The 21,948-nt window shown below is 35.7% G+C and overlaps 1 protein-coding gene across 2 annotated transcripts in view; it reads left to right on the top strand.

Annotated features, from left to right (window-relative positions):
- The window catches only part of GALC (galactosylceramidase), a 30,742-nt gene extending 10,214 nt beyond the window's left edge, over nt 1-20,528 (top strand). Inside the window, exons 7-17 of one of the 2 annotated variants that reach the window (XM_056493260.1) lie at nt 3,322-3,452; nt 5,633-5,788; nt 7,725-7,849; nt 8,987-9,114; nt 9,555-9,644; nt 10,889-10,978; nt 11,316-11,460; nt 11,852-12,032; nt 14,276-14,439; nt 16,062-16,138; nt 17,895-20,528. In XM_056493260.1, the coding sequence (XP_056349235.1) occupies nt 3,322-3,452; nt 5,633-5,788; nt 7,725-7,849; nt 8,987-9,114; nt 9,555-9,644; nt 10,889-10,978; nt 11,316-11,460; nt 11,852-12,032; nt 14,276-14,439; nt 16,062-16,138; nt 17,895-18,038 (1,431 nt within the window). In that variant the 3' untranslated portion in view covers nt 18,039-20,528. Of the gene's footprint in view, nt 1-1,231; nt 1,360-3,321; nt 3,453-5,632; nt 5,789-7,724; nt 7,850-8,986; nt 9,115-9,554; nt 9,645-10,888; nt 10,979-11,315; nt 11,461-11,851; nt 12,033-14,275; nt 14,440-16,061; nt 16,139-17,894 lie in introns of both variants that reach the window. The other variant, XM_056493261.1, reaches the window with a different exon arrangement.
- Nucleotides 20,529-21,948: the final 1,420 nt, after the last annotated feature.

The following is a 21,948-nucleotide window of genomic DNA, read 5'->3' as shown; positions in this document are numbered from 1 at the left end:
CTTATTTGACTACATGAAAAATAGAGATGCTCCCTATTCTTCTTGCCATTGCCAGAGGGCTATTACAAGAAATTTTTTAAGGGTTCATGCCTACTGATCTTTTAATCAAGTTGCAAAATCTTTTTTATGCATGCACACCGTACATCATTCTTTTATATCAAAAATTGAAAAAAGCATTTTAGACTGTGGACTATACCAGATTCAGATGTATGTGCAAGCTGCTGAAAATATATTTTTTAATTTTTTCCTTTTTTTTTTTAAATTTCTAATTTGAGTTTTCAGATAGTACCAGCCCTCTATAAGTGTGGTTCATTCTTAACTATTAAGGCTGAGTTTATTTTGTGTGGATATATTTTACCTAAGAAGTTTCACAGACAAACATGAGCTGTTTATCATCTTTAACAGTGCAATAGTAAAGAGAATCTGGAAAGACAGAATAGGAACTCTTGTCTTTTCTGCTGGCATGTTTGAATTCAAAATTGGTTGCCCTCAGTTTTGTTGTAAATATGCAATTCTAGCTTTATTCATTGCTTTCCCTGAAAGTGAAACATGAGAACCAAGTAGTGGATAAATTTAAATATTAAACACTTAAAACATCAAGAATTTTTTTTCAGTGAAGTAGGCGGTGAAAAAAGTGTTTGCTCTTCACTTGAACAGAGCAGGTGTTTGGCAGAGATTTCTGTTCTTGCAGGAAGCTGCATGGATAGGTCTTTTCTATTTTAAAACTTCAATGCCTGTTTTTTCAATACACTTTTTTGGAGGATCAGGTAAACTTTTGCATCTGGTCACTTGAGGAGCTATGTCCACTTCCACATTTCAGCCAGCTGTCGTTTTTAGATTAGCTTAACATGACTGACTTTGTGATGAATCCTGATGAATCCATTACTTTTGTGTAATGAATTACATACATGCCAGGAGTCAGTGTGTTGAGAGTGTCCAGTGGAGTATATGTATGCACATGTGGTGTCAAAAGTTATCCAAGTGATTAGCCCATTTTTTGTGTAGCGACTACAATGTCAATGATAACCCTTCAATTTTAAAAATACTTACTATTAACTTTGTCTTAGTTGCCACCATATCTCTTGTTTGAGAAGTGAGAACTTTTCTTATTCATCCTTGTCTGTAAATAGAGGCTTCCATTGATTCCTTCCAAAGTTCTTGTTTTCATTCTTAAATTTCATGTTGCCTTATTGATGAAGGCGTACTTTAAGTGGTGTTATCTGTTACTAAGGTACTTCGACAGTTTTTGGATAGACTGGGTCTGTGGAACGTTGGCATCATCGCTGCGGATGGAGATTGGAACATCTCAAAAGAGATGATAGTTGATCCCTATCTTAATGATGCTATTGAGGTAGTCGGGTAAGTGTGGGAGAAGGGAGGCATTTTAAGCACTGCTATTGCTTCCTATCTGTAAGTCTTCATCTCCATTTTTCAAGAGTCATTTATTCTAATTTCATATTTGCTAGCTGTTTCCATTTTTTCTGTCATTGTGTATAGTGGTGGTGGATTATTCTTTCTTGTCTTTCTCTCTTCTTTCAGTTTAGTACATGTGTAAGCTGACCTTATCACTCTTCCATCATTTCTTTCAAGTCTCCATTTAGGAACTGTGTTTTAGGCTTCTTAGCACTAGTAAATGACAGGAAACATCTAACTAATCTGCATGTGCATGTTCCAAGTCAGAAAAACCTTAGGATTGAATTCTTGGTCTGCAACTGGTTTTCATTTCGGGTGAACTTGAACTTTCAGAATGGAACTTATCACCCTGGGATTTTCTGTGGCTGCAGCTGAGATTTTTCTGGTCATATCCTAGAGCTAGAAGTTTCTGTTTCTTGCTTATATCTCATAACAGATAATGTTAGAAATGCACGCACTGACAGTAACATAGAAGTAAAAACAAGCACCCAAAGTTTGTGAACTAATACAGCCTATCTCAGTTTTGGCACCTGGGAGTGCCTTCTGTTGGTGTCTCAACAAATGTCAACTCAATTGTTTGCCTTCACTCTTGTTCCATAATGCACTTTTTTACTGCCTTGCTTCTGGCAACGTTCTGCTCCTCTTGCTCTCTTTGTAACCCCTGGTTTCTCAAAATTATGAATAGTTTTAAAAAAACTACGTGTTCCCAGTGGAAATTGCCTAGCAGATACAAATTGCTCACTTGTATTGCATTTGTTAACTTTTTTATCTCTGTTGTTAACCTTTCTGTGATAAGAGCATTCTTGTCATCAATCATGTGCCATTTATCCTCTGTATGTATGGAAGTATGGTATGTTCATCATAGCTTAAATGAATGCATGGTTCAAGGGTTATAGCAAGTCAGTTAAGGGATTTTATAAAGAAACTGCTTTTGTATGTGTTGAACTTGCAAACACCAATGACCTGAAAGTGGCTGCCTGAGAAATACCAATTATAGTGCCATTGAGTAACTCATTTGGTTTAAAACAAACTTTAAAAAGCTTTCTTAGATTAGGCAAAACTTGCAGCTCAGCAGATGCATTAGGAAATGTTTTAGTAATGATTTCCCTAACAATACAGCTTGAAGAATGAATTAACTGACTGTGTAGGGCTCCTATTTCTTTAAGAGCTTAGCAGAATCAAGGATAGGAGTACTTGTTTTTGTTTGTGCTTTTAGAACCACAGACATGCTTTAGTTGTTCTCTAAAATGGAAGTTCTTTTCGTCAGAGCTTTTTCTTGAATGTCATACAGATTTTTCCCCAAATCCCACCCCCTCACCACTGATCATAAAAAATGAAGAGTTAAGTTTTCTTGAGTAGTGGTTTTGTTATCTATCATAAAATTACTGTTAGTACAAAATGAGAGCACCGTGTTTCTCAACCAATGCTGACTTTAAGGTAGTAACTATCCCAGAGAGTTCTGTTGACCTAGTGAAAGATAATAGTATTTAGATGTCTGTCCTTCAAATGCTCAGGTTCAGAAAGTTCATACCTGTCTAGTTGTTTAACCATCTGCACTGTAACATCTAAGTGGCTGATCTGCAAATAGAGTATCTTGCATGAAATGTGATATGCTTTGTCTTTATCTGTAATTTCATGTCTGTAAAAGAACAAAACATTTGAAATTTTTGTTTTTATCAGTTATTATGGAATTCAGTATGATAGAAGAAAGTGTCTTTTGAGGTCACTTTGTGTTGACAATCTTGTACATTTTGTTTGGTGTAACAGTTATCCAAGTTGCAAAAACATGAATTGAACCTAGTGCTGAAGAAGATGCTGCCTTTCCCAATATAAAGTTTTGACAATTTGAAAAACATTTTTTTTATTTGTCCCTTCTCTCTGTTCTTTGCTCTCCTTTTTTTTCCCAAGCTGTTGAGGTACACATTGGATAAGCATGGTCTGGAGCAGGTGAGGATCATAGCCAGCGATAGACTGTGGGAGCCCATTTCCTTTGTCATGATGATTGACTCTGAGCTCCATGGAGTGGTCGATGTGATTGGGTAGGGGGTTCTCTCTGTTCTTCTTTCTTGGTGGTTTGTTTATATTTTGTCTTCATCTTATTTATAACTAACACAACCAAACCTTTACCTCTCTGTACTCTTACCTGCAAGGAAAGGATTGATACTATAAAATTTTCTTACTAACCCACATGAAATCACAGAACTCTTGTCCCAGGAACAGCCTCAACCTTTAATTGAATCAGGATTCTTGTATCATGTTGAAGATTCTCATTGGGTGGTTGCACTTTTGATGAATTGAAGGTTTTTTGGACAACACTGTTTATTCTGAGGGTTTTGGTTACTCTATCTGGTATGCAAAAAGAGCTTTAACTTTACAACTAAGTCCACAGTCTTGTAGTTTCTACTAGTTTGTTACTGAAATATTTGTGATCCAGAAATGAATTTGGGCTGTGATTTTTCTTTGAGTTACAATGGCTTGATTCTTAGTTCCCATTTTGTTTTGGTGACGAATTTGTATTTGGAAAACATGCAACCAGTTGACTTGTTTAACTACTTCTGGGTTTTCTCATAGTAATATTTTACTAGTAGACTAAATTTGAGATTGATTACTGACTCAATGGCTGAATGGAAATGTGTGTACGAAATGTTCATTAGCTTTTCTTTTTACAGTAACTCTAAACTTTACTTACTAGCTGTCATAAACTTGCCTGACCCAATTACATACTTCAGTCAGTTCTTTGCTTCATTCAAATTTGAGTCTTTTCCATTCATCTTTATATATGTGAATCATAGGAGGTGTAGAAATAAAGGCTTTTTCTGCAAATATGGATAAGCAGTCAGTGCCATTTACCCTTGCAATCAATCCCTTCCCCCATTCTGAACATGAACAGTATCTTGGTAGTTTTTCATAGGTGGAGTCTTGGATAATGTCTGGATGAAGCTCAGGAGTTTATATGCTGTCTAAGTAAGCTGTATTTGCCTAACTCTTTATAAGTGTAAGTTTTACATCCCTACTCTGATTCAATCTTAACAGGGAAATTAAATACTTTCTTGTGTATTTCAGCTTTTATTGGGCAGAGATATTAACACTTGAGAAACACCTTTTCAGGAGTGTAGAAAGACAAATTATTCCTTCTCTGCTTTGTTTTTGCAAGCTATGCACTTTATGCTGTTACAAAACCTTTTGCTTGGTACTTAGGCAACACTTTGGTTTCCAAGCCAAAGGGGAAATACACAGTAATCTGTACAGCAGAGCAGAATGTAGCTAAAATTCCTACTATCTGTTACATTACCATTAGTGAAGGTATGTATGAAGGGCTACAACACTTGAAAATAGCTCATTGTCCACTAGAGGGAAAATAATGAAAAAAAAAACCCCAACAGTTAGCCTACAAAAACTGGTGTTTCTCATATTTATACCTTAAATGTATCAATTTTTCAAGTTGCAGGCTAAAGGAAATAGTTTCATTTTAGTGTACGTATTAATTGTGTTCAATAATTTGCTAAGTGAGGAAAATCACAACCCTGTTTTCTGCAAGTGGTTTGAAAGGTTTTATTTCAGTCAACAAACCTTGCACAGCGGGTCAGTGTGGTGATTGAGTATAATCAAAGTCTCCATTGGGAGAAAGGATCTCTCCTCACACTAAGGAAGATCTTGAAAAGAAAATTAGCAAACATTATGTATTATCACTTTATACCTCTGTAACTTCAGTAGTCCAACTACCATTTTTTGAAACCTGAGTTTATTAAAAAATTGTACAAAATCAGTCAAGTTCATGTTTAGTTCTAAGACATGACAGTTCTAAGACAGCTTCATTCATGCTAAATTCTCAGCATAAAGCCTAGTTCCATATCTTATTGTTGTTTTTATATTATTTAAGGTTTTGTTTAAGATAGTATGAGTTTGCATGTATTTTCTCTATTCAGCACATTATGTCCATCTTCAAGCTCAATTTCAGGACAGAGATTTGCTTTAGCAAGCTGTGAAAATTGGATGGTATCTGTAAATCTAAGTTTATCTGTATGCTATCATTTAGCAAAAGTAATAATCTGATGTAAATACAATAAGCTCTGGAATGTTACATCTCCCCCTTGTTCAATTTTCTTGTATTCCACTTGTGCTGTTCCAAAGAAATTTACTTTTCATTTTCAGTTTGAAGAAAGTCAATCATGTACTTCCAAACTTTGATTTTCTCTTTCTTTCTCAAAATACTGTGTAGGGCTCATTATCCTGGGACAAAAACAGTGCAAAATGCCATATTAACTGGGAAGAAACTGTGGTCATCAGAAGATTACAGTACTTTCAATGATGATGTTGGTGCAGGCTGCTGGGCTCGGATCCTGAACCAAAACTACGTGAATGGAAACATGACCTCGTAAGTGCTGGGCACTGTTGCTGGCTTTCACAACTTGGGGTGTTAGAATTATTTAAAGTACTGTATAACACATCTGCTTTGGTGAGAAAACAGGTAAACTGGAAGTCACACCAATGTGGTCTGAATTCTAATATGGTAAGATAACAAGTCTACTGTTCTGACCTCTTTCTGGAGTAGAAGTCGCACAAATTTCAATGTATTCTTGTTTCTCAGTGATTTATTCAGCACTCAGTGATTTATTCAGTTCATTTTTAGAGCCTTTGAGACTAATGATAATTATTAAAAAGAGAATGTTCTTAAGAAAAGCTAACAGTGAAAAACATTGGAGAAAAATAACAATAAAACTAATTTATCATATTTTTTATAAGGTCTTTATTAGATTGTCTTCAGTTAAACAGATAATTATGGACAGAATTATCTGGTTTTTCCATACAACTTCTTCCTCAGAATCCATTTTTAAACATGCTGTAGTCCTTTGATAAATTAAGTGCTTTCTGCACATTTTCTTTCCAAACTGAAAACTGTAAAAAAAAATGTTCTCTTTACTGGGAAATATTACATAACTCAGTTTTAGAAAAGAATAGAAAATATAGTTTGATGTTTCTGGTGCAACAGCTGGTAATCTGAAAGAAAAAGATTGATTTAAGAAAATATAGGCATCAAGATGTAAGCAAAATTCTTCAAAGCTTTCAGATTCTTTGTAATTTCATTCTGGAAAAATAAAGAGAAATCTTCTTGTCTGTTGCTTCAAGTGGGGTGCAGGAAAAATCACTGATACTTGGAAAGGAAAATTTCTTCAGTCACCTGGTTTCTACAGATCTTTTGTCTTCTCTGCAAGCTGAAATTTTCAAACAGATTAATATTTCCTATATGAATTCCTGGTCATTCTGCTTGCTTCTTAATCCTCATATACTTTAATATTTTAATTTGAGGTCTTTCTTTTCTAATTGTTTTTCTATTTTTACAAGTCCACATGTCCAACAGTGAAGTTATCTTGGCTTCTATACTGAAAACAAAATCTTTCTGACGAAAGGCAGCTTATCTTTCTGCTGTTTGTTTTCCTTTCAATTTCCTGAAGTTGAGTTTCTTACTTTTCTTTCTAAGTTTGAAATCAATAGAACAAGTTTGATGTGAGCAAGTCGAGTTTACAATTCAAGAGTTGTTTATCCTACGGTCACGTTTTTGTAGAATTGCGGGATATTTTCTATATGTATGTATAGTGTGATAAGTCTGTGGAAGTGACTTTAGAATGAGGCCTTTGTACTCACCTGTGTGCAATAGCAAAAGAGATTGACAGCTTTTGGCTTCTGCTTAACTCCTCTGTTAAGCTGTATTTCCATACTTAAGGCCCAGAGGTTTAAAGTCCATGCAAAGCATTTTCAGTGAAGCCCAAATCAAAGTGTGTGAAGTGTTTATCTTTGTCAGGATAGAGCAACAACTCCTGGAGTACAGCTGGTTTGTTACTTATATGGATAAAGATACGATTTTTTTTTTTTTTCCGGTGGTACTTAACTGCTTCCCTAAAAAATTCCACCCAAAACAACTACCACATGCACAGAAATAACCAAGCAATCACAAAAACCTCAACCAAACAACACCCAGTGAAAAGCCGTAGACTTCGCTAACAAAATTTTTTCTCTTCAGAACAGGAAAAAGCCCCAAACAAATGGAGTCTTTACCCTCAACACATGTTTCTTTTAATGTAAAACTTTTTGTGGTGCTATAGCCAGAGAATTTACCAGTTCTCAACACTGGAAGCTGATTTGCTTTATTTTCCTCTCCTGTAGGTTTTCTTTTTCCTTTACCTAGAAAGATATTCCCTCCATCCCCCAAATTGTTTTCCTTGTATGCTGTAGAAAAAAGAGGAATGGATTCTTGTACTAAGTTAATCTAATACTATCCACATGAATGGAGAAAACACCTGTTTTTCTTCCAGAACAATTGCATGGAACCTGGTGGCTAGTTATTATGAGGAGTTGCCGTTTGGTCGATGTGGATTAATGACAGCACAGGAGCCGTGGAGTGGCCACTATAAAGTTGAATCTCCCATCTGGATTACAGGTGAAAATTTTGCAGTTGCAAGTTGGTGCTCTGACACTTAATATCACTGTATTTTTTGAGGCCTTTATTTATTTAGTGGTTTTATGTGTGTTACCTTTTGTAGCAAATTGAGGTAGATTTGTGTAAAGTTTTGTGAATACATTAAGAAAGAAGAAAATAATCTCGTTTCAATAGAAACAGAAAGATATAGTAAGGGAAATGTTTATACTTGACCTTTAGCTGTATCAGAAATTAATAAGCCTTTATAGTTGTTACTACTAAAATACTTTGATCTCAAGTGCCCATAAAAGGTTAATGTGCTTTCCTGTTTCCTTTGCCTTATTTATTTTTTATCTTTGGGTATCAATCGATTCTGTTTGCTACTTCTCAATTTATGAAAATGGAACAAAGAATTCTTTTCCTATTTGACATTCTTGGCTTGTGTAAATCAGCATTTCCTTGAGCTTGGGAGCATGTTCATCTAGTGTCCATGGCTTGGATTCACAGGCTACTCTGTAGTCCTGTAATATTTTACTGTCTTTGCTACAGTTCTGTAGAGCAACTATGCAGTTCCATGAAGGAGGAATAAAACAAATGTTTTAATTTTGTGCTTCTGCTGGGTTACCTATATATGCAAAAGCATTAAAAGAAAAATGGTAACAGTTTCCCATGAACAGAACAGCTGAGCAGTTATTCCTGTGTCCATGTTGCTCAGTAATTTCATGATCTGGGTCATACTCTTCTTTGATAGTTTCACTCACTTTCTGAAAACCCTGCTTATTTAGTTATTCCTCATGGAGTTGCACATTTGTGCTTTCTCTGCCTCAAATGTTTATTTTATTTGAAGAAAAAAAAAAGATTTGGGAAAATCTGAACTGTGATGAATATTCAGAGTGAATGGACATAGTTATCTTATATAGTTTGTACTTAATGTCTAAATAATTGCTAAATTATTTTTTAATTGCTAAACACTGCCACAGTGTTGATTTTTAATTTTGCTTTCCTCTTACGTAGGTAAATTTTGTTTTGGAAGTTCTATTACTTTCTTCCCCAAATCAAATTTCAGTTTTGTCAGCATGTATCAGAGAGAAATTTAATTAAGCCTACAAATGGTACCATTTTTAAGTCTTAATTACTGTATTCTGATTTTTTTCTCAGCACACACCACACAATTTACTCAGCCAGGCTGGTCATACTTGCAAGTGGATGGACACTTAGAAGGAGGTGGCAGTTTTGTAGCTCTGACAGATGGCCTAGGGAACCTTTCCATCATCGTTGAAACTATGGTATGTGCATCAGCAATTCCAGTGGACTAGAAGAGTTACAGGAAATGTTTTGTTATAAAGAACTTGTCTTGATTTATGTAGTTCTGTATCTGTGACTGTTCCTTGATACTTGTAGCTTTATTAGTGAGTTCACTAGGGGTCGTTTTTTCTATCTGAGCTTTAAATACGTAGTTGAGACTTCCTGGAGGCCAATATGTATGCCATCTATATCTTTTTATTACACAATAGCTTTAATTGGATAACACACTCAGAGGAAGTTATATCGTGTGCTTTCTTAAAATCTGCATTCAAAATAAAATCATTAAACTACTGTAATTGCAGCTATTAAGATAACAGTGAAATAAATTATTGTTCTTTCAATTCTATGCTGTAGATTTTTCATTAATGTGTTGCATTCCAGTAAAGTGTCTCTTCTGTTACATTTATTTTTTTTTCTTCAGAGTCATAATCACTCTCAATGTATCAGGCCTCCATTGCCAAATTTCAGTGTCGTACCTCAGAGAGCAACTTTCTACCTCAGAGGGTCATTTGTAAGTAGATCTTGAATATATTTGATCTGCCTTGTAAAATGAATTGCCATTCATAATCAAATACATGCAAGTCATTATCACAGGTTAGCAAGAAATTCCACACCTGGCAAAGTTTTAAGCATTCTGGTTCTGTTTTACCATGACTGTCATGGTAATATCATAACTGAAATTGTAGAATTGCCGTCTCTCAGTCTAATTGTCTGTATATTGAAGAAGAAATTTCAACTAAATTTTTCTTTAGAATTTTTTCCAAGGCTGGGCGCTCTGACATGCTGACATAGTTTGTTGGGCCAGCATAGCCATAGCCTTTCTACTTATCAGTTCATTTTCAGGGGAATAGCTGGATTTGATTTATACTGTACATTTTGTGTTGCATCCTATGAAGAGATATTCTGACAATCTCCCAGTAGTTGATTTGTTTATTCTCTTTTTTAATCTTGCTGAAGTAAATTTCCCTCTGAAACATGAACAAAACTTTCACAGTGTAGGAGGGAGTCACTGTTAGGTGATTCGGATGATTCCTTCTCAGAAGTTAACAGTTACTTACTTGGAATTTTATTTTTATTTTTTTGGCAGCAGTAATTTCCTTTAGGAGGAGATAATTTGGATGATACTTTTGGCAATAAAATGGTTCACTTAGGAAAAGCAGCTGCTTGTCAGCTCCCTTTTGGGGAAATATCAGATGGATTATTCAAACCAAGCTCTAGGTCACTTGCTTTGTTAATGCCAGTAACTGAAAGAAGTTATAGGGGTTAAGTGTGATTAAAATCTGATAACTAATATAGTTGATATGCTGTAGTATTGCGCAAGGCTGGAGATATGTAAGCAAAATACTTGGCTCAAAAATTAAAATCAAAGAACTAGCAACTAGATTGAAGGCCTCATAAAAGTGAAATTAGCAGGGTAATATTTCAGTCTGGTTACTTATCAGAAGAGTGCTTGTATCCAAGATGTATTATTGGTGATGGAGAAGCTAAAGATTGCATCTGTGTTTGCAGTGCTTTCTGCCTTTATAAGCAACATTGGGGCATGTTAGGACAATATCTTATTGATGTATGATCTATAAAAATGTAAGGCATGTGTCATGATTAGTTGAGTAGAGTTGTAGCCTCTAATGTGAACAACAGCTTTAAAATAACCAAAATTAGACAAACATAGAGGACTAGTATTTCTCAAGTTGAATATTCAAGGTTGATTATTTTGCTGTTGTTGTGTTTTAAATTGTGTGGTGTGTTCTGTTGTAGTGTATGGTGGAAACCCTCCAAGTGTGGTATTCTAGACTTGATTTTGAATCTGGAAAATCCATTCTTTTCCAGCAACTCCATCCTGTAAAGGTAAGGTTATCAGTTTTAATTACAGTCCCTCTACAGATTCAGGTGTGTCTTCCCTCTTTGGTGAAACTCCTCAACTTTCATGCTTAAGTTGCATATTTAGGGCATGTTTTAAGGTTGTTTGACTGCAGTTTTACTGGCTATATGCAAGCTTACCTGGAGGTAATAAAGAGTTTGGGGAAAAGGAGTTTTAAAAGTAGCCCAGAGATATTTAAACGCGGAGGCAAGAAGGGATTTTTGCTTTAAATCAGGACTTCAGAGGATCTTCTTTGCTTCAGGAACTTTGGTATTTTGTCATTTAGTTGTTAACTTTTGCAGCTTGAACTTTCTTCAATTCCAGGTGTGGCGGGGAAGATTTTCTTTAGATCTAAATGTGGATGAAGTCTACACTTTAACCACACTCAAGACAGGATGGAAATGTCAATTCCCAGAGCCACCTCCTCCTCAACCCTTTCCTTCAAATTACAGAGATGATTTCAATATACGTAAGCCAGAATTCTTTTGTCTAAAATCTTAATTCACACACAGATATAATTGTAATGTAGGAAGGCAGTAAATTATGCTATTTGAATCCTCTGCATGAGGTAGCCTGAGGATCTGTTTTGTTTTTGTTTATTTATACATGTGTTTCCAACAACTTACACCTGTATGAGTGTACACCTTACATTTGCAATGAGATGTATTTAATTTAATGTCTTACCTGATGTTTGTGTGTTTGCAAAACCGGTGTCTGCTTAAAAACTTCCATTTTGGGGACTAGATTGATATAGCAAGTCAAAAATCTGGAGAAAATTTTCAGGGGAAATTTCTGAAAACAAGTACGCCGAAGAAAAAAAGGATGTTTTAGAGTTGATGTGTATTTTATTTTCTGAACAGGTAATCCACCTTTCAGTGAAGCCCCAAATTTTGCAGATCAGACAGGTGTATTTGAATACTTTGTAAATGCTTCTGACCCAGGAGATCATGTGTTCACACTCCGCCAGGTGGTGGTTCAGCGGCCCATCACTTGGGTTTCTGATGCAGACCAGACCATCAGTGTCATAGGAAATTTTAAGTGGTATGTAAATACTATTTTGTAGTGGCATTTGGGGAAATGTCCTCACCAGTGCGAGTACTGATCAGTTAATCTGTCTCAAGCCTCATTTCTCTTGGACAGAGGGCTTTTGATTTTGCCTTCACATTCTCTGTAGACATGTAGGAATGATGATTCAGGCATTTCTAAAAGTCATTGAGCCCTTCTCAGGGCCTAAGGTTAACTGTGTCTGTCTAAATGACTTTTAAAGGATGGGAAGTCCACCACATTTCTTGGTTGTTTAGCCTAATGCTGCACTGTCTTAAAATGTTTTTTTTCACTTATGTCCTGCTGGGCATATTTGTTCAAGCTAATTTTTTACACTAATGGATCTGAGTTGGCATACTAGAAACACCAATGTGTGCTCTGAGTGTCTTATTTCTTAAATTGGACCAAGTAAAGGATTAATTTTGAATTACATAATTTAGAATTATTTGTTAGCAGTTTGATCAGTCTCATAAATCTCAGACTATTTCATTCATAGTTCAATTGTATTTGTTGCAGACTGCCATCTTCTGACCAGTTAGTAGAATTGTGTGGATTTAATGCCAATGCTACTTCAACAATTTTTATTTCTGGGTGAAAGTAACTGAGGTTTACTGTTTTGATAAAAGTATGGTTACAATTGCAGTTCTTTCTAGGGGCTAAAAAATTGCTAGGAGTTACAATGATGGTAATTCAGAATCAAGCAGCATATTTTAGAATAATGTTTACTTAAAATTAATAAGCATTTGGGAAAGAGCCTGTTAACTAATTATGCTTTTAATAGTAATAATAAACTTCATGCTTAAAACTCTCCTCTGCTTAGAAGCCTAGCCTAAATTCTTTTGATACGTCCTTTAAAATAGCCATGCTGTTAGGGTTTTTTCTCTTTAATTAGATCACTGATCTGGCAAATGCTTTTTCAGAACATGCTTCACACTTCTAATTTCAGGCCTGGAGATGTGATTGAATCACTTTGATCCAAAGCCTGAAAGAATAGCACCCTGTTGTACTAGGAGGTTGTTCTTCAGTTATCTGATGTTTCCTTCTGCAGCCCTCTGTTAGGAAAAATCTCATATTCCCCCTATAATCAACTTTCCCTCATTGAGTAAATCCAATTCAGTGATTCCTATAACAGCTGCATAGGACAAATTCTTAAATTACTGTACTGAGATTCCTAAAACTTCCTATCATTTTATTTTGGTTCCATTTCTTTCTGAGTCTTCGTCTTGGTTTCAAAACCAAGCTTGCTTCCTGAATATTCAGTTTATTATTCAGGTTTTACTGGTCTGTAACATTTCATAGTTCTTCATATCAGGCCCTCAAGTTTGTTTGCTTCATCCTCAGTTTAAGACTGAACTTCTCCCTGGCAGATATTTTCAACAATGAGCATCTGCTATTGAAATTCTGAGCCAATATTGAATTAAACTTTGCTGTGGGATGATACTTTATTTCAGTTGTCAATGGCAGTTTATCATGATTCAATTTCAGGATTGTTTAGTTGGTTTTAGTTTGGATTTTAAACTGGTGCATGTGAAAGCTTTTTGCTCTCTTATCCTGAATTTGTTAGTGTTTTTCTCACATGGTTTTATTGAACCTAGGAATATTCTGAAAGCATTACTATGTAAATATTTCTGTATCACTTTGAGCCTCTTAATAATGGCTTAAGGAAAAGGTGGGGGGGGTCTCTTTTTTGATAAATGGGGAGGCAAGAAAGTAATCTTGTTTGTGTAAGGACTGTATATTCAAAAATCAAGAGCATTACATTAGAATGAAAACTCAGGTCGTTCTTACTAATATGTTATAGGTGAGAAGAAAAGTAGCAAGAATATATACTATTTAATTCAGTTGTCACCTGAGCTGCTGTCATGGAGAGCCTTTTCACATACTGTAAATAATTATTCTGTAAATAAGTAACTTACTTATTAAGTGACCTTGTGACTGTATCTGTATTACAAGTGCTTTTAGATGTGAGATGTAGATCCATTAATAGAGGGAAGGAATTTTTATGGCTAAAAGCCTTGTAGTGCAACTCTGGGAAGAAGGAATTGTGTAAATTTTCTGGGTGCTATTTGATGGTTCTGGTATTACTTTGCTTTATTTTTCTTTACAGCTCTCATTGCATGCATAACACAGTGCTTTACTGTTGAGCTGGAGCATAATCTCAGGAAATCAAATGATTTCTAATACTGCCTACTCAAAAAAATGGATTCCTTCCTTGTCCAAACACTAAACTTCTCTTACAGGGTAAACATGACTGTCACTTGTGACATCTACATAGAAAAACCTCGTGATGGAGGCGTGTTTATTGCAGGAAGAGTTGACAATGGTGGGATATATGTGCGACGTACCAAAGGAGTTTTCTTCTGGGTTTTTGCAGATGGCAGCTACAGAGTCACTGGTGACCTAGGTAAGCAGCTCTTGGCAAAAGTGGATGCTGGAATATGGAGATGTCATTTTGATAACTTTGACAAAAATGGCTAACATTCAGATTTTATAGTTCATTTGTCATTACTATGAATTTAACCTGTTGTGTTCTAGTGATAGCCACTTTTTATATGTGAGGAAAGCATCTGGCTGGCCCATTTCTCAGGCCCAGCTTTCTGGAGTTTTTGTTTTTCCACTGACAAATTCTGTTTTACACTAGCAAATATGAACTATTTTGCTTTCCATAAATACTCTGATGCAATATTAATTACAGAAAAAATTGATCTGTATTCTTAAACTGCACATAAAAACGTCCTGATTGACATGAAATGGCTTTTCCTAGAGAGCAGTTCAAGTCACTGTACTTACATCTGGCTTAAGTGATGATCATAAGAGGCTTCCTGTTTCCTCAAATTATGCATCCTTCTGTTAGTGTAGCTCAGTGGAGTGAGCACATGTTCTATTTGTGATGCTAACAGTCGTGTGTTCATCTGTAGAGCACTTGACAGGCACAGGGAAGAGTGTACGATAATACTTCATCAGTAGCTAAAAGTTCTTTTTAATTTGCTTTGAAATAGTGGCATATTTAGTTGTTTAAATGCATTTCCTATCACTTCATGAGTATAAATTAAAATTTTCAATAGTTTTTGATGAGTCAAATGTAGTTTGTAGATCTACAGTATATCTGATAAGATACATATTTTTTGTGTCTTTCTGTGTTCCTTTCCACTTTTACCATGGACAGGTAGAATAAGGAAGGTTTTCCATAGCTTCTCCTAACATACTAATGCTCCCTAGGGAAATTTTTCAATATGTAATTACATAAAAACTTAAGTTTCAGCTGTATGGAAATACATATTTATGTTTAGGATTGACTTAATTTTTTATTTGTAATAAGACCTAGCAACATTACCTGATTAGTTACTCAGGCTGTCAGAAATAATTTTTCCTAGATTAAATGAATGGATTTTGATCAACCACACCATTATTTCAGGCTGAGACTCTTGTTACACAGTATGATAATTTTTTCTGTACAGTTATTTTCAGTCATCTTTTAATTTTTCTAGAAGGGAGCCTGAATGTTAAATTATCTTGCAGCAAAAACTGTCTACTGAATAAATGAAGAGTTGTAGCACTTAATTTTTTTCAGGTCTTTGTCTTCCCTCCAGGTGTCATTCACACCCCATTTTTGCTTAGCTTAAATTTTGGGTAAAACTAAGCAACATGATAGTGTGGCAACTCAAACCCTGTGATTTAAAATAGTTGCAAACAATACATAAACAAGAAGATCTATAGAAGATACAAAAGAGTGATAGCTACTGTCTGTGAACCTGTACTGTCCATAGAGTGAATCCTCATCTCATGCCAAATTGCCAAGAGCATTGAGGATTTCAGTGAGAAAACAATTCTGGCAAAACAGGAGAATGTACTGATAATGCAGAGTCCAGGTTTGCATATTAAACCTTCTGTGCTGCAACTGAAATTGGTGCAATGTCAGTCCTGAACACTTCTGAAAAACAGATATAAGCCTTTTGCTGGCTTGGTATTTATCAGTTTCAGCAAAGGGCTGAAATAACACTTTGCTAACTTAAGCATGTTTTGCAGCTGGACAAGAAATACTAATGAAAGGACTTGCTGGTGTCCGGGATAATGCATGGCACACACTTACTCTCAACATTCAGGTAAGGACAGAGGCAAAAAGCAGAAAACCAGTTATGAAACTTACAGTCCTAAATGGTGTAGACAAAATTGTGCTATATTATTGATGTTGTATGTGCATTAGTTTACCCTATCAAAAACATTAACTATATCTCTTACATTAAACCAATATTTAAATACCATGTTGAGTTCTGCTGCCCGTATTTTAAAAGAGATCTTGAGAATCTGTAGAAGGTACAGAAAATAACTGGAAAGCTGAATTGAAAGCTGGAGGTAGAAGGGTCAGAGAGACAAGTCCCTTATTTCATATGACAGAAAGATAATGGCCTGGCTTCTTGTTCTTAATACAGTCAATAAAATACTAAGGTATCCTGTGTTTCAAATCCGTCTCACGCCTGCTCCCTTTGCAGGCTAAGGCCTTGTATGTGGAGCTAGTAAAGGACTGGGAAACTCAGATAGCTCAGTTCCTTCTCTACTGTGGTGGAAGAGCACAGACATTGTGCTGCTGTATAAATGGGCTGCAGTTAATAAGATGCCTGTCCACATCTTTTTCCTTCCCTCCCACTCCACCCTTTTTAACCATAGTGACTTGGGGAGGAAAGTAGCACCAAACTGTGCTTTAAATATCTCTGTGTGCTTTGATGGGTGTGATGTTGGTGCAGGTACCTAAAAGGCTTTAAGCTTCTCTTTTGAATGCCTAGTTCCTTTGTCTAACATAACATTTGCAACTGCAACTGGCTTGAAATGTGGGGAAGCTTCAATCCTAGCTGGGGAGATTTACTACTGAATGTAACTCTTAAAATGATGCACTCAGTCACTCATGCTAAAATGCCAGTGAGTATTAGAAGCTGGTTTTTGTCTCTCGTGCTATCACATTTGGAGACAAGGGACACTTGCACCTAAGACATTCACTGAAATAGATGTCATTTAGTTTTGGCTTTAGTACACCTGCATTTATGACAGTGCTTGCCACCTGTAAAATGGGCCAAGATATTGCGTTACTGAGGATGAAAATTAATCACCTAAAACTCAAAACCGTTGGTAATTTTAAAATTACTGCTTCAAACTTCCATCTGCAGTGTTAAAGTATTTTGTATCTAGTATGCCTTTGAAGTAATGATGTAATGATTGAAGTACAGAGCCATCTTTAAATAATTCTCACACTGACTCCTTGAAAGTCATTCTTTGCTTTAACCTGTGTCTGTAATTGTCTTTCAGATTAAGAAATACAAGCAAACTGAAGTACTTTTTTATGAATACTGTTTAGTGGAACATACAAAAGATAAATAGTAATTTTTCTTGAAGCTGCTTTTAATTTCTATGTGTTGAAGTGGCTTGAGTAATACTTGAAAGTTCTGCTGTCTCCTCTTTCTTTTGGTCTAATGACTAAATTACGTCTTTACTTTTGACTTCTGCCTAATTCTGCAGAATCAGTGCCAAGTATATCATATCACGTTAAAATTGGGCTGTTTTGAAAGTCTGATACAAGGAAGAGGAAAACCAGTTTACCCTTCAAGTTCTACACTGAGTTAGCAAAGCTGTGAGTAGAGGAAGAGGAGCCCTTAATGTATTCACTGTAAAGGGATTAGATCTATTTCACAGAGCTGATAGACACCAGAGGATTCTATGCAATATATAGATGCATCTCTGCATGACAAATATGTGAAATGGAGTTGAAAGTCGACATCCTTCTGCTTTGTCTTGTCTCCCATGCGAGCAGGCTCAGTGTCTACACAGAGCCTGGATTTCACAAAGCTAACATTTTCCTTTTTCTGACAGGGCAACTCTGCCTCGGGACTGTTAAATGGTTACCCGCTCTGGGAGAATGTCACCATTTCTAAACCGGGCAACGGCTGGGCTGCTCTCGGAACCCGCTCGTTCGAGTTTGCACAGTTTGACAACTTTCATGTTGAAGCTTACTGAGGTGGCTCTGGCATTTGGAGATCCTGGTTCTCATGTTACTTTGAATAAGGGCCAAATCAAACTTGGAGGAAAGCTGAGTGCTAAACTGTGATTGATCTCTTGGCAAAGAGTCTGGATTCAGTTTGTGTTGTTTGTTAAAGGTTTACTTGAGTAGATATCAACATGATTGTAGCTTTATCCCCTATTGCTGTGGGATTTTTGCCCTTAAGTTTTTGGGGATAAATTTTAGTTCAAGGTAGTCATGAAAACAAATTCTTGGATTTAAATATCTTTCAATAACAACATCTTAACTTACCAGCTCACTTCTAAGATAACTTTAGAAGTTAACAGAAGACAGATGCATCTTAAGCTGCATTTTTAACACTTCCACTATTATGTCCATTACTTTCACTGTGAAAGAAAGAATTAAATGCCAGTAAGCCTTATGAGCCAGTGGGCCCCATACTTTTGTAGGTCTGTCGTTCTCAAATTTCATTTGGATAAAATACCTAGATTTCCTATAGTAAAAAAAAGATGTTTTGTCTGTTTTTTTGCTAGTCTGTGACTAGACATTACAGTACTACAAGTGCATTTGATTACTTCTTTCAACTTTCGTTGCCAGCCCTAAAATACATCCTGTTTTCAGTGGAATGGAAATGTGCCTTATTACTGATCAGGGAGTGCAGGATGCGACTTATTTCTAATCTACCTCTTTCCACTCAAAGGGTTGAAATGCATGAAAAGATACCATAACTTACAGTTTGTTGATAATATTTTGGGATTTTTTGCATAGTGCAAAGACTAGAAACATTGCATACTGGATATTTTCATGTCACTCCACATGTGGAAACTGGCCTTCTGTTCCTAGAAACTTGGGCAAACATCTCTCTCTTTTGATGGATTTTGAGCTTTGAATAGAAAATAATTAAAGCCTAACAATGATACTTAGTTTATTATATTACTCTGGCAAAGAGGAGATACGGATACTATCACTTCCTGGTATAAAATAAATTTAAAAAAACCCCCAAAAAACAAAAAACAGTCTTTGCCTTTAAGAGTTTGCAATCTGATCATAAGGTAAGTGACAGTAGGTGGACACAGAGGGAATTGTTTAGTGTGCCAAGCAGTGGTAATGACTCAAGAGTGTCCGTTTTTGAACTTTTCCTAGCTATCATGGAGTGAAGTTCAGAGGATAATTCAGATCCTTGGGATTGGAGGGATTCTGTTTAGCTGTTGCTTCATTTTATTTTTTTTTCTCCAAGTTACTGTGTTATAAAAAGACGATTAACTGAGAATATAAGGTACTGAATGGATTCTTCCTCACATACATTTGCAGTTCAATTGGCTCCAGAGTTTTTCTTTTTTGTTGCTGGTCAGTTTGAATGATGTCCATTCCCATAATGAAATGTGCCTCCTGTGTCCATCTACTTTTTGCATTCACATCCTGTTTAATTGACAAGCAAGTCGTTCCACATACTTGATAGGGCTCTAGTAGCTGTATGAGGCCATTTGTAGCAGGCAACATCTGGAGAAAAAGATTTGTGGTGTACTTTGATTTATAGAGATATTTTCTTCTGATCCCCTGGTTCCAGTAGTTGTTAACTTCAGTCTTTGAAGTTGTCATCTAATGTAAAGTGAATATTATGCAGATCATTCCTGGAAAATTTTTATAAAGTTGATCTTCCATTTTCATTATTGGAGAAGACTTCTTAAAATTCTGTCTTTAGTACATAGAAATGTTGTGTCTTTTAGCTGTTAATTGATACTGCTTATTCATACTTGGAAATTTCATACATGCCAGTAACCTTGAAAAAGGGTTTAAACCACTAAACTTTAAAACTCTAGTAGAAGGCTTCCAAATGTTAAGTAACTGTTTACTTAAGTGGGTGAAAAATGAAAGGCAAATCTGTGTCAGTCAATCCTTGCACATGTCATTTTCAAGTATGGATCCATATCTGTTCATTAATTTCCTAAGGAATGTCACTGGTCACTCCACATGGGAAGGAATCTATTTTTAGGTCCTCATATTCAAGTAATATGAGTATAATAATCTCAGAATAAATTTATTTCAGCTGTGATGGATTTTCCTAGTTGGATGCTTCTTGGAGACTTCCTGGTAGCTTCTGTGGCTGCAAGCAGAGAGGGATCAGTAATGATGCAGTTATTCCAAAGGAGCTGTCCATTTTTTTAACCTTCTAATGCACTAGTGTAATAAACTATATTGTTGTATTGTGTACTAAACACAATGTATTTTATCACTGGAAACGTTGATTTTTTTTTTCCTAATCTTAATTTACAATGTTTGAGGATTAAAGTGTTATGAACAGAGTAAGTGATTTAATAGTGACATAATGTTATTCATCTTTATATGTCTGTAATTCTTCACCCTTCACTAGACTGTAATATGTTTCGTAATAACAAGCTGTCAGATTTTTCACTGAGGGGTGGATTTATGTTGTTGATTATAAATGCTAATCATTCCAAATGGACAAATAAAACACTTAAAAAACGCTTTATTTGTACAGAATGCTTCTGTAAAATGGGTCTTGGTTTTCTCCTGCAGGAAAGCTGACAATTTTTCCATTGTAATTTCTGATAAATATGCTTGGCATTAACTTAATTGGATGGGAAGAGTATAGCCAACCAGTCCTCATTAAAAATATCTCAAAATCCATATGCATTAGGACTTTGTGCTATTGACAAAATGATTTTCTTACAGCACTCAATATATATTTTGCTTCTTTCTGGTTTTTTGGTTTGGATTTTTATTTTTTAATTTAGTGAAGGGAATTAAATTGTGTTTGCAGACCAATGATGCAAAACTGCTGGGTATTAAGGTCTTGTGAGATTTAGCTGAAAGTCAGTTTCTAGGTTTGGAAACAGACAGTGTTGTAGGGAGGTACTTCTATGGTTTAAAGGCTTCTTTATTTTGAATATCCTTTTGAATCTATCTTCAAACACACTATATTTTTGAGCTAAACTTTAGGGTTTGATTTTACAAAGAAGGGAGAAATTCCATAAAGGTATTTATGTTTCTCAGTTCATATTGCCAGTAGATGTGGCTTACCTTGGAATTATTGCCTTCCAGTAGCCAGGTGTGTGCTACCACCTACACAAGCACTGCATCAAAACCAGTTCTGTCCCTTCTCTGCCACCCCACCTTTGAGGTTATATATGCACAGTTCTTGAGATTTTCAAACTCCTGCAAAACACTAGGACTCCTTTGCTTTAAAATTACAGGAGACACTTCAGGCTCCTTTTGCAGCTGCCTCCTTGTCTCTGTAGCAAAAATAAATTTCTACTTCCAGATTTGATTTGGAGTGGTAGTGGCTTGCTTTTGCCTTACAGAATCAGTTTTACTGCGTTGTAGCAGCATGTTGTTTGTTTTCACTTAATAAATTTTCACTGCTTTATTTGAAGTTTCTATCCAGAGTCCATTTTCTGGAGGGAAGTAAGTGTTGTGAACTAAACCATCATAATTATATCTTTTTGGGGATGAAAACTAATGATTTCAGCAGTATGGCCAAAGAAGGACAATGCTTGGAGACTTTATTACCCTCTCTTTGATGTTTTGGTCTTTTTGTTTGTTTTGTGATTTGGTTTGTTTGTTTGTTTTTGTTTGTTTTAAAACCCTTTGTAAATACTACATTCATAGAAGCCTAGCATGTTCCAGGAGTGGCAGACAGGCAGGTTGTAAAAACCCTCTAGTTTTGAAGACTTCCTAGGCTGGTAGTGGAATCATCAGGTAGCTCTTTTAAAATTCTGAGAGTGGGGTGCATTAAAAAGTCAGCATGAGCAAATTCCTCTTGCTGTGCTCCTTCCATTTATGCTCAAGTGTCACTGAAACAATAAGGGTTGTGTTTCTAGAACTTGTGTTCTAAAAAAAGCCCAAAACACCCACTAGTAATTGAGTAGAGGAAAATGTGTTCTG

This window comes from Oenanthe melanoleuca, chromosome 5, assembly GCF_029582105.1.
Source record: "Oenanthe melanoleuca isolate GR-GAL-2019-014 chromosome 5, OMel1.0, whole genome shotgun sequence".
In the NCBI taxonomy this organism is placed as follows: domain Eukaryota; kingdom Metazoa; phylum Chordata; class Aves; order Passeriformes; family Muscicapidae; genus Oenanthe; species Oenanthe melanoleuca.
Note: the sequence above shows the minus strand (reverse complement) of the source record. Positions and strands in the feature narration are given on the sequence as shown.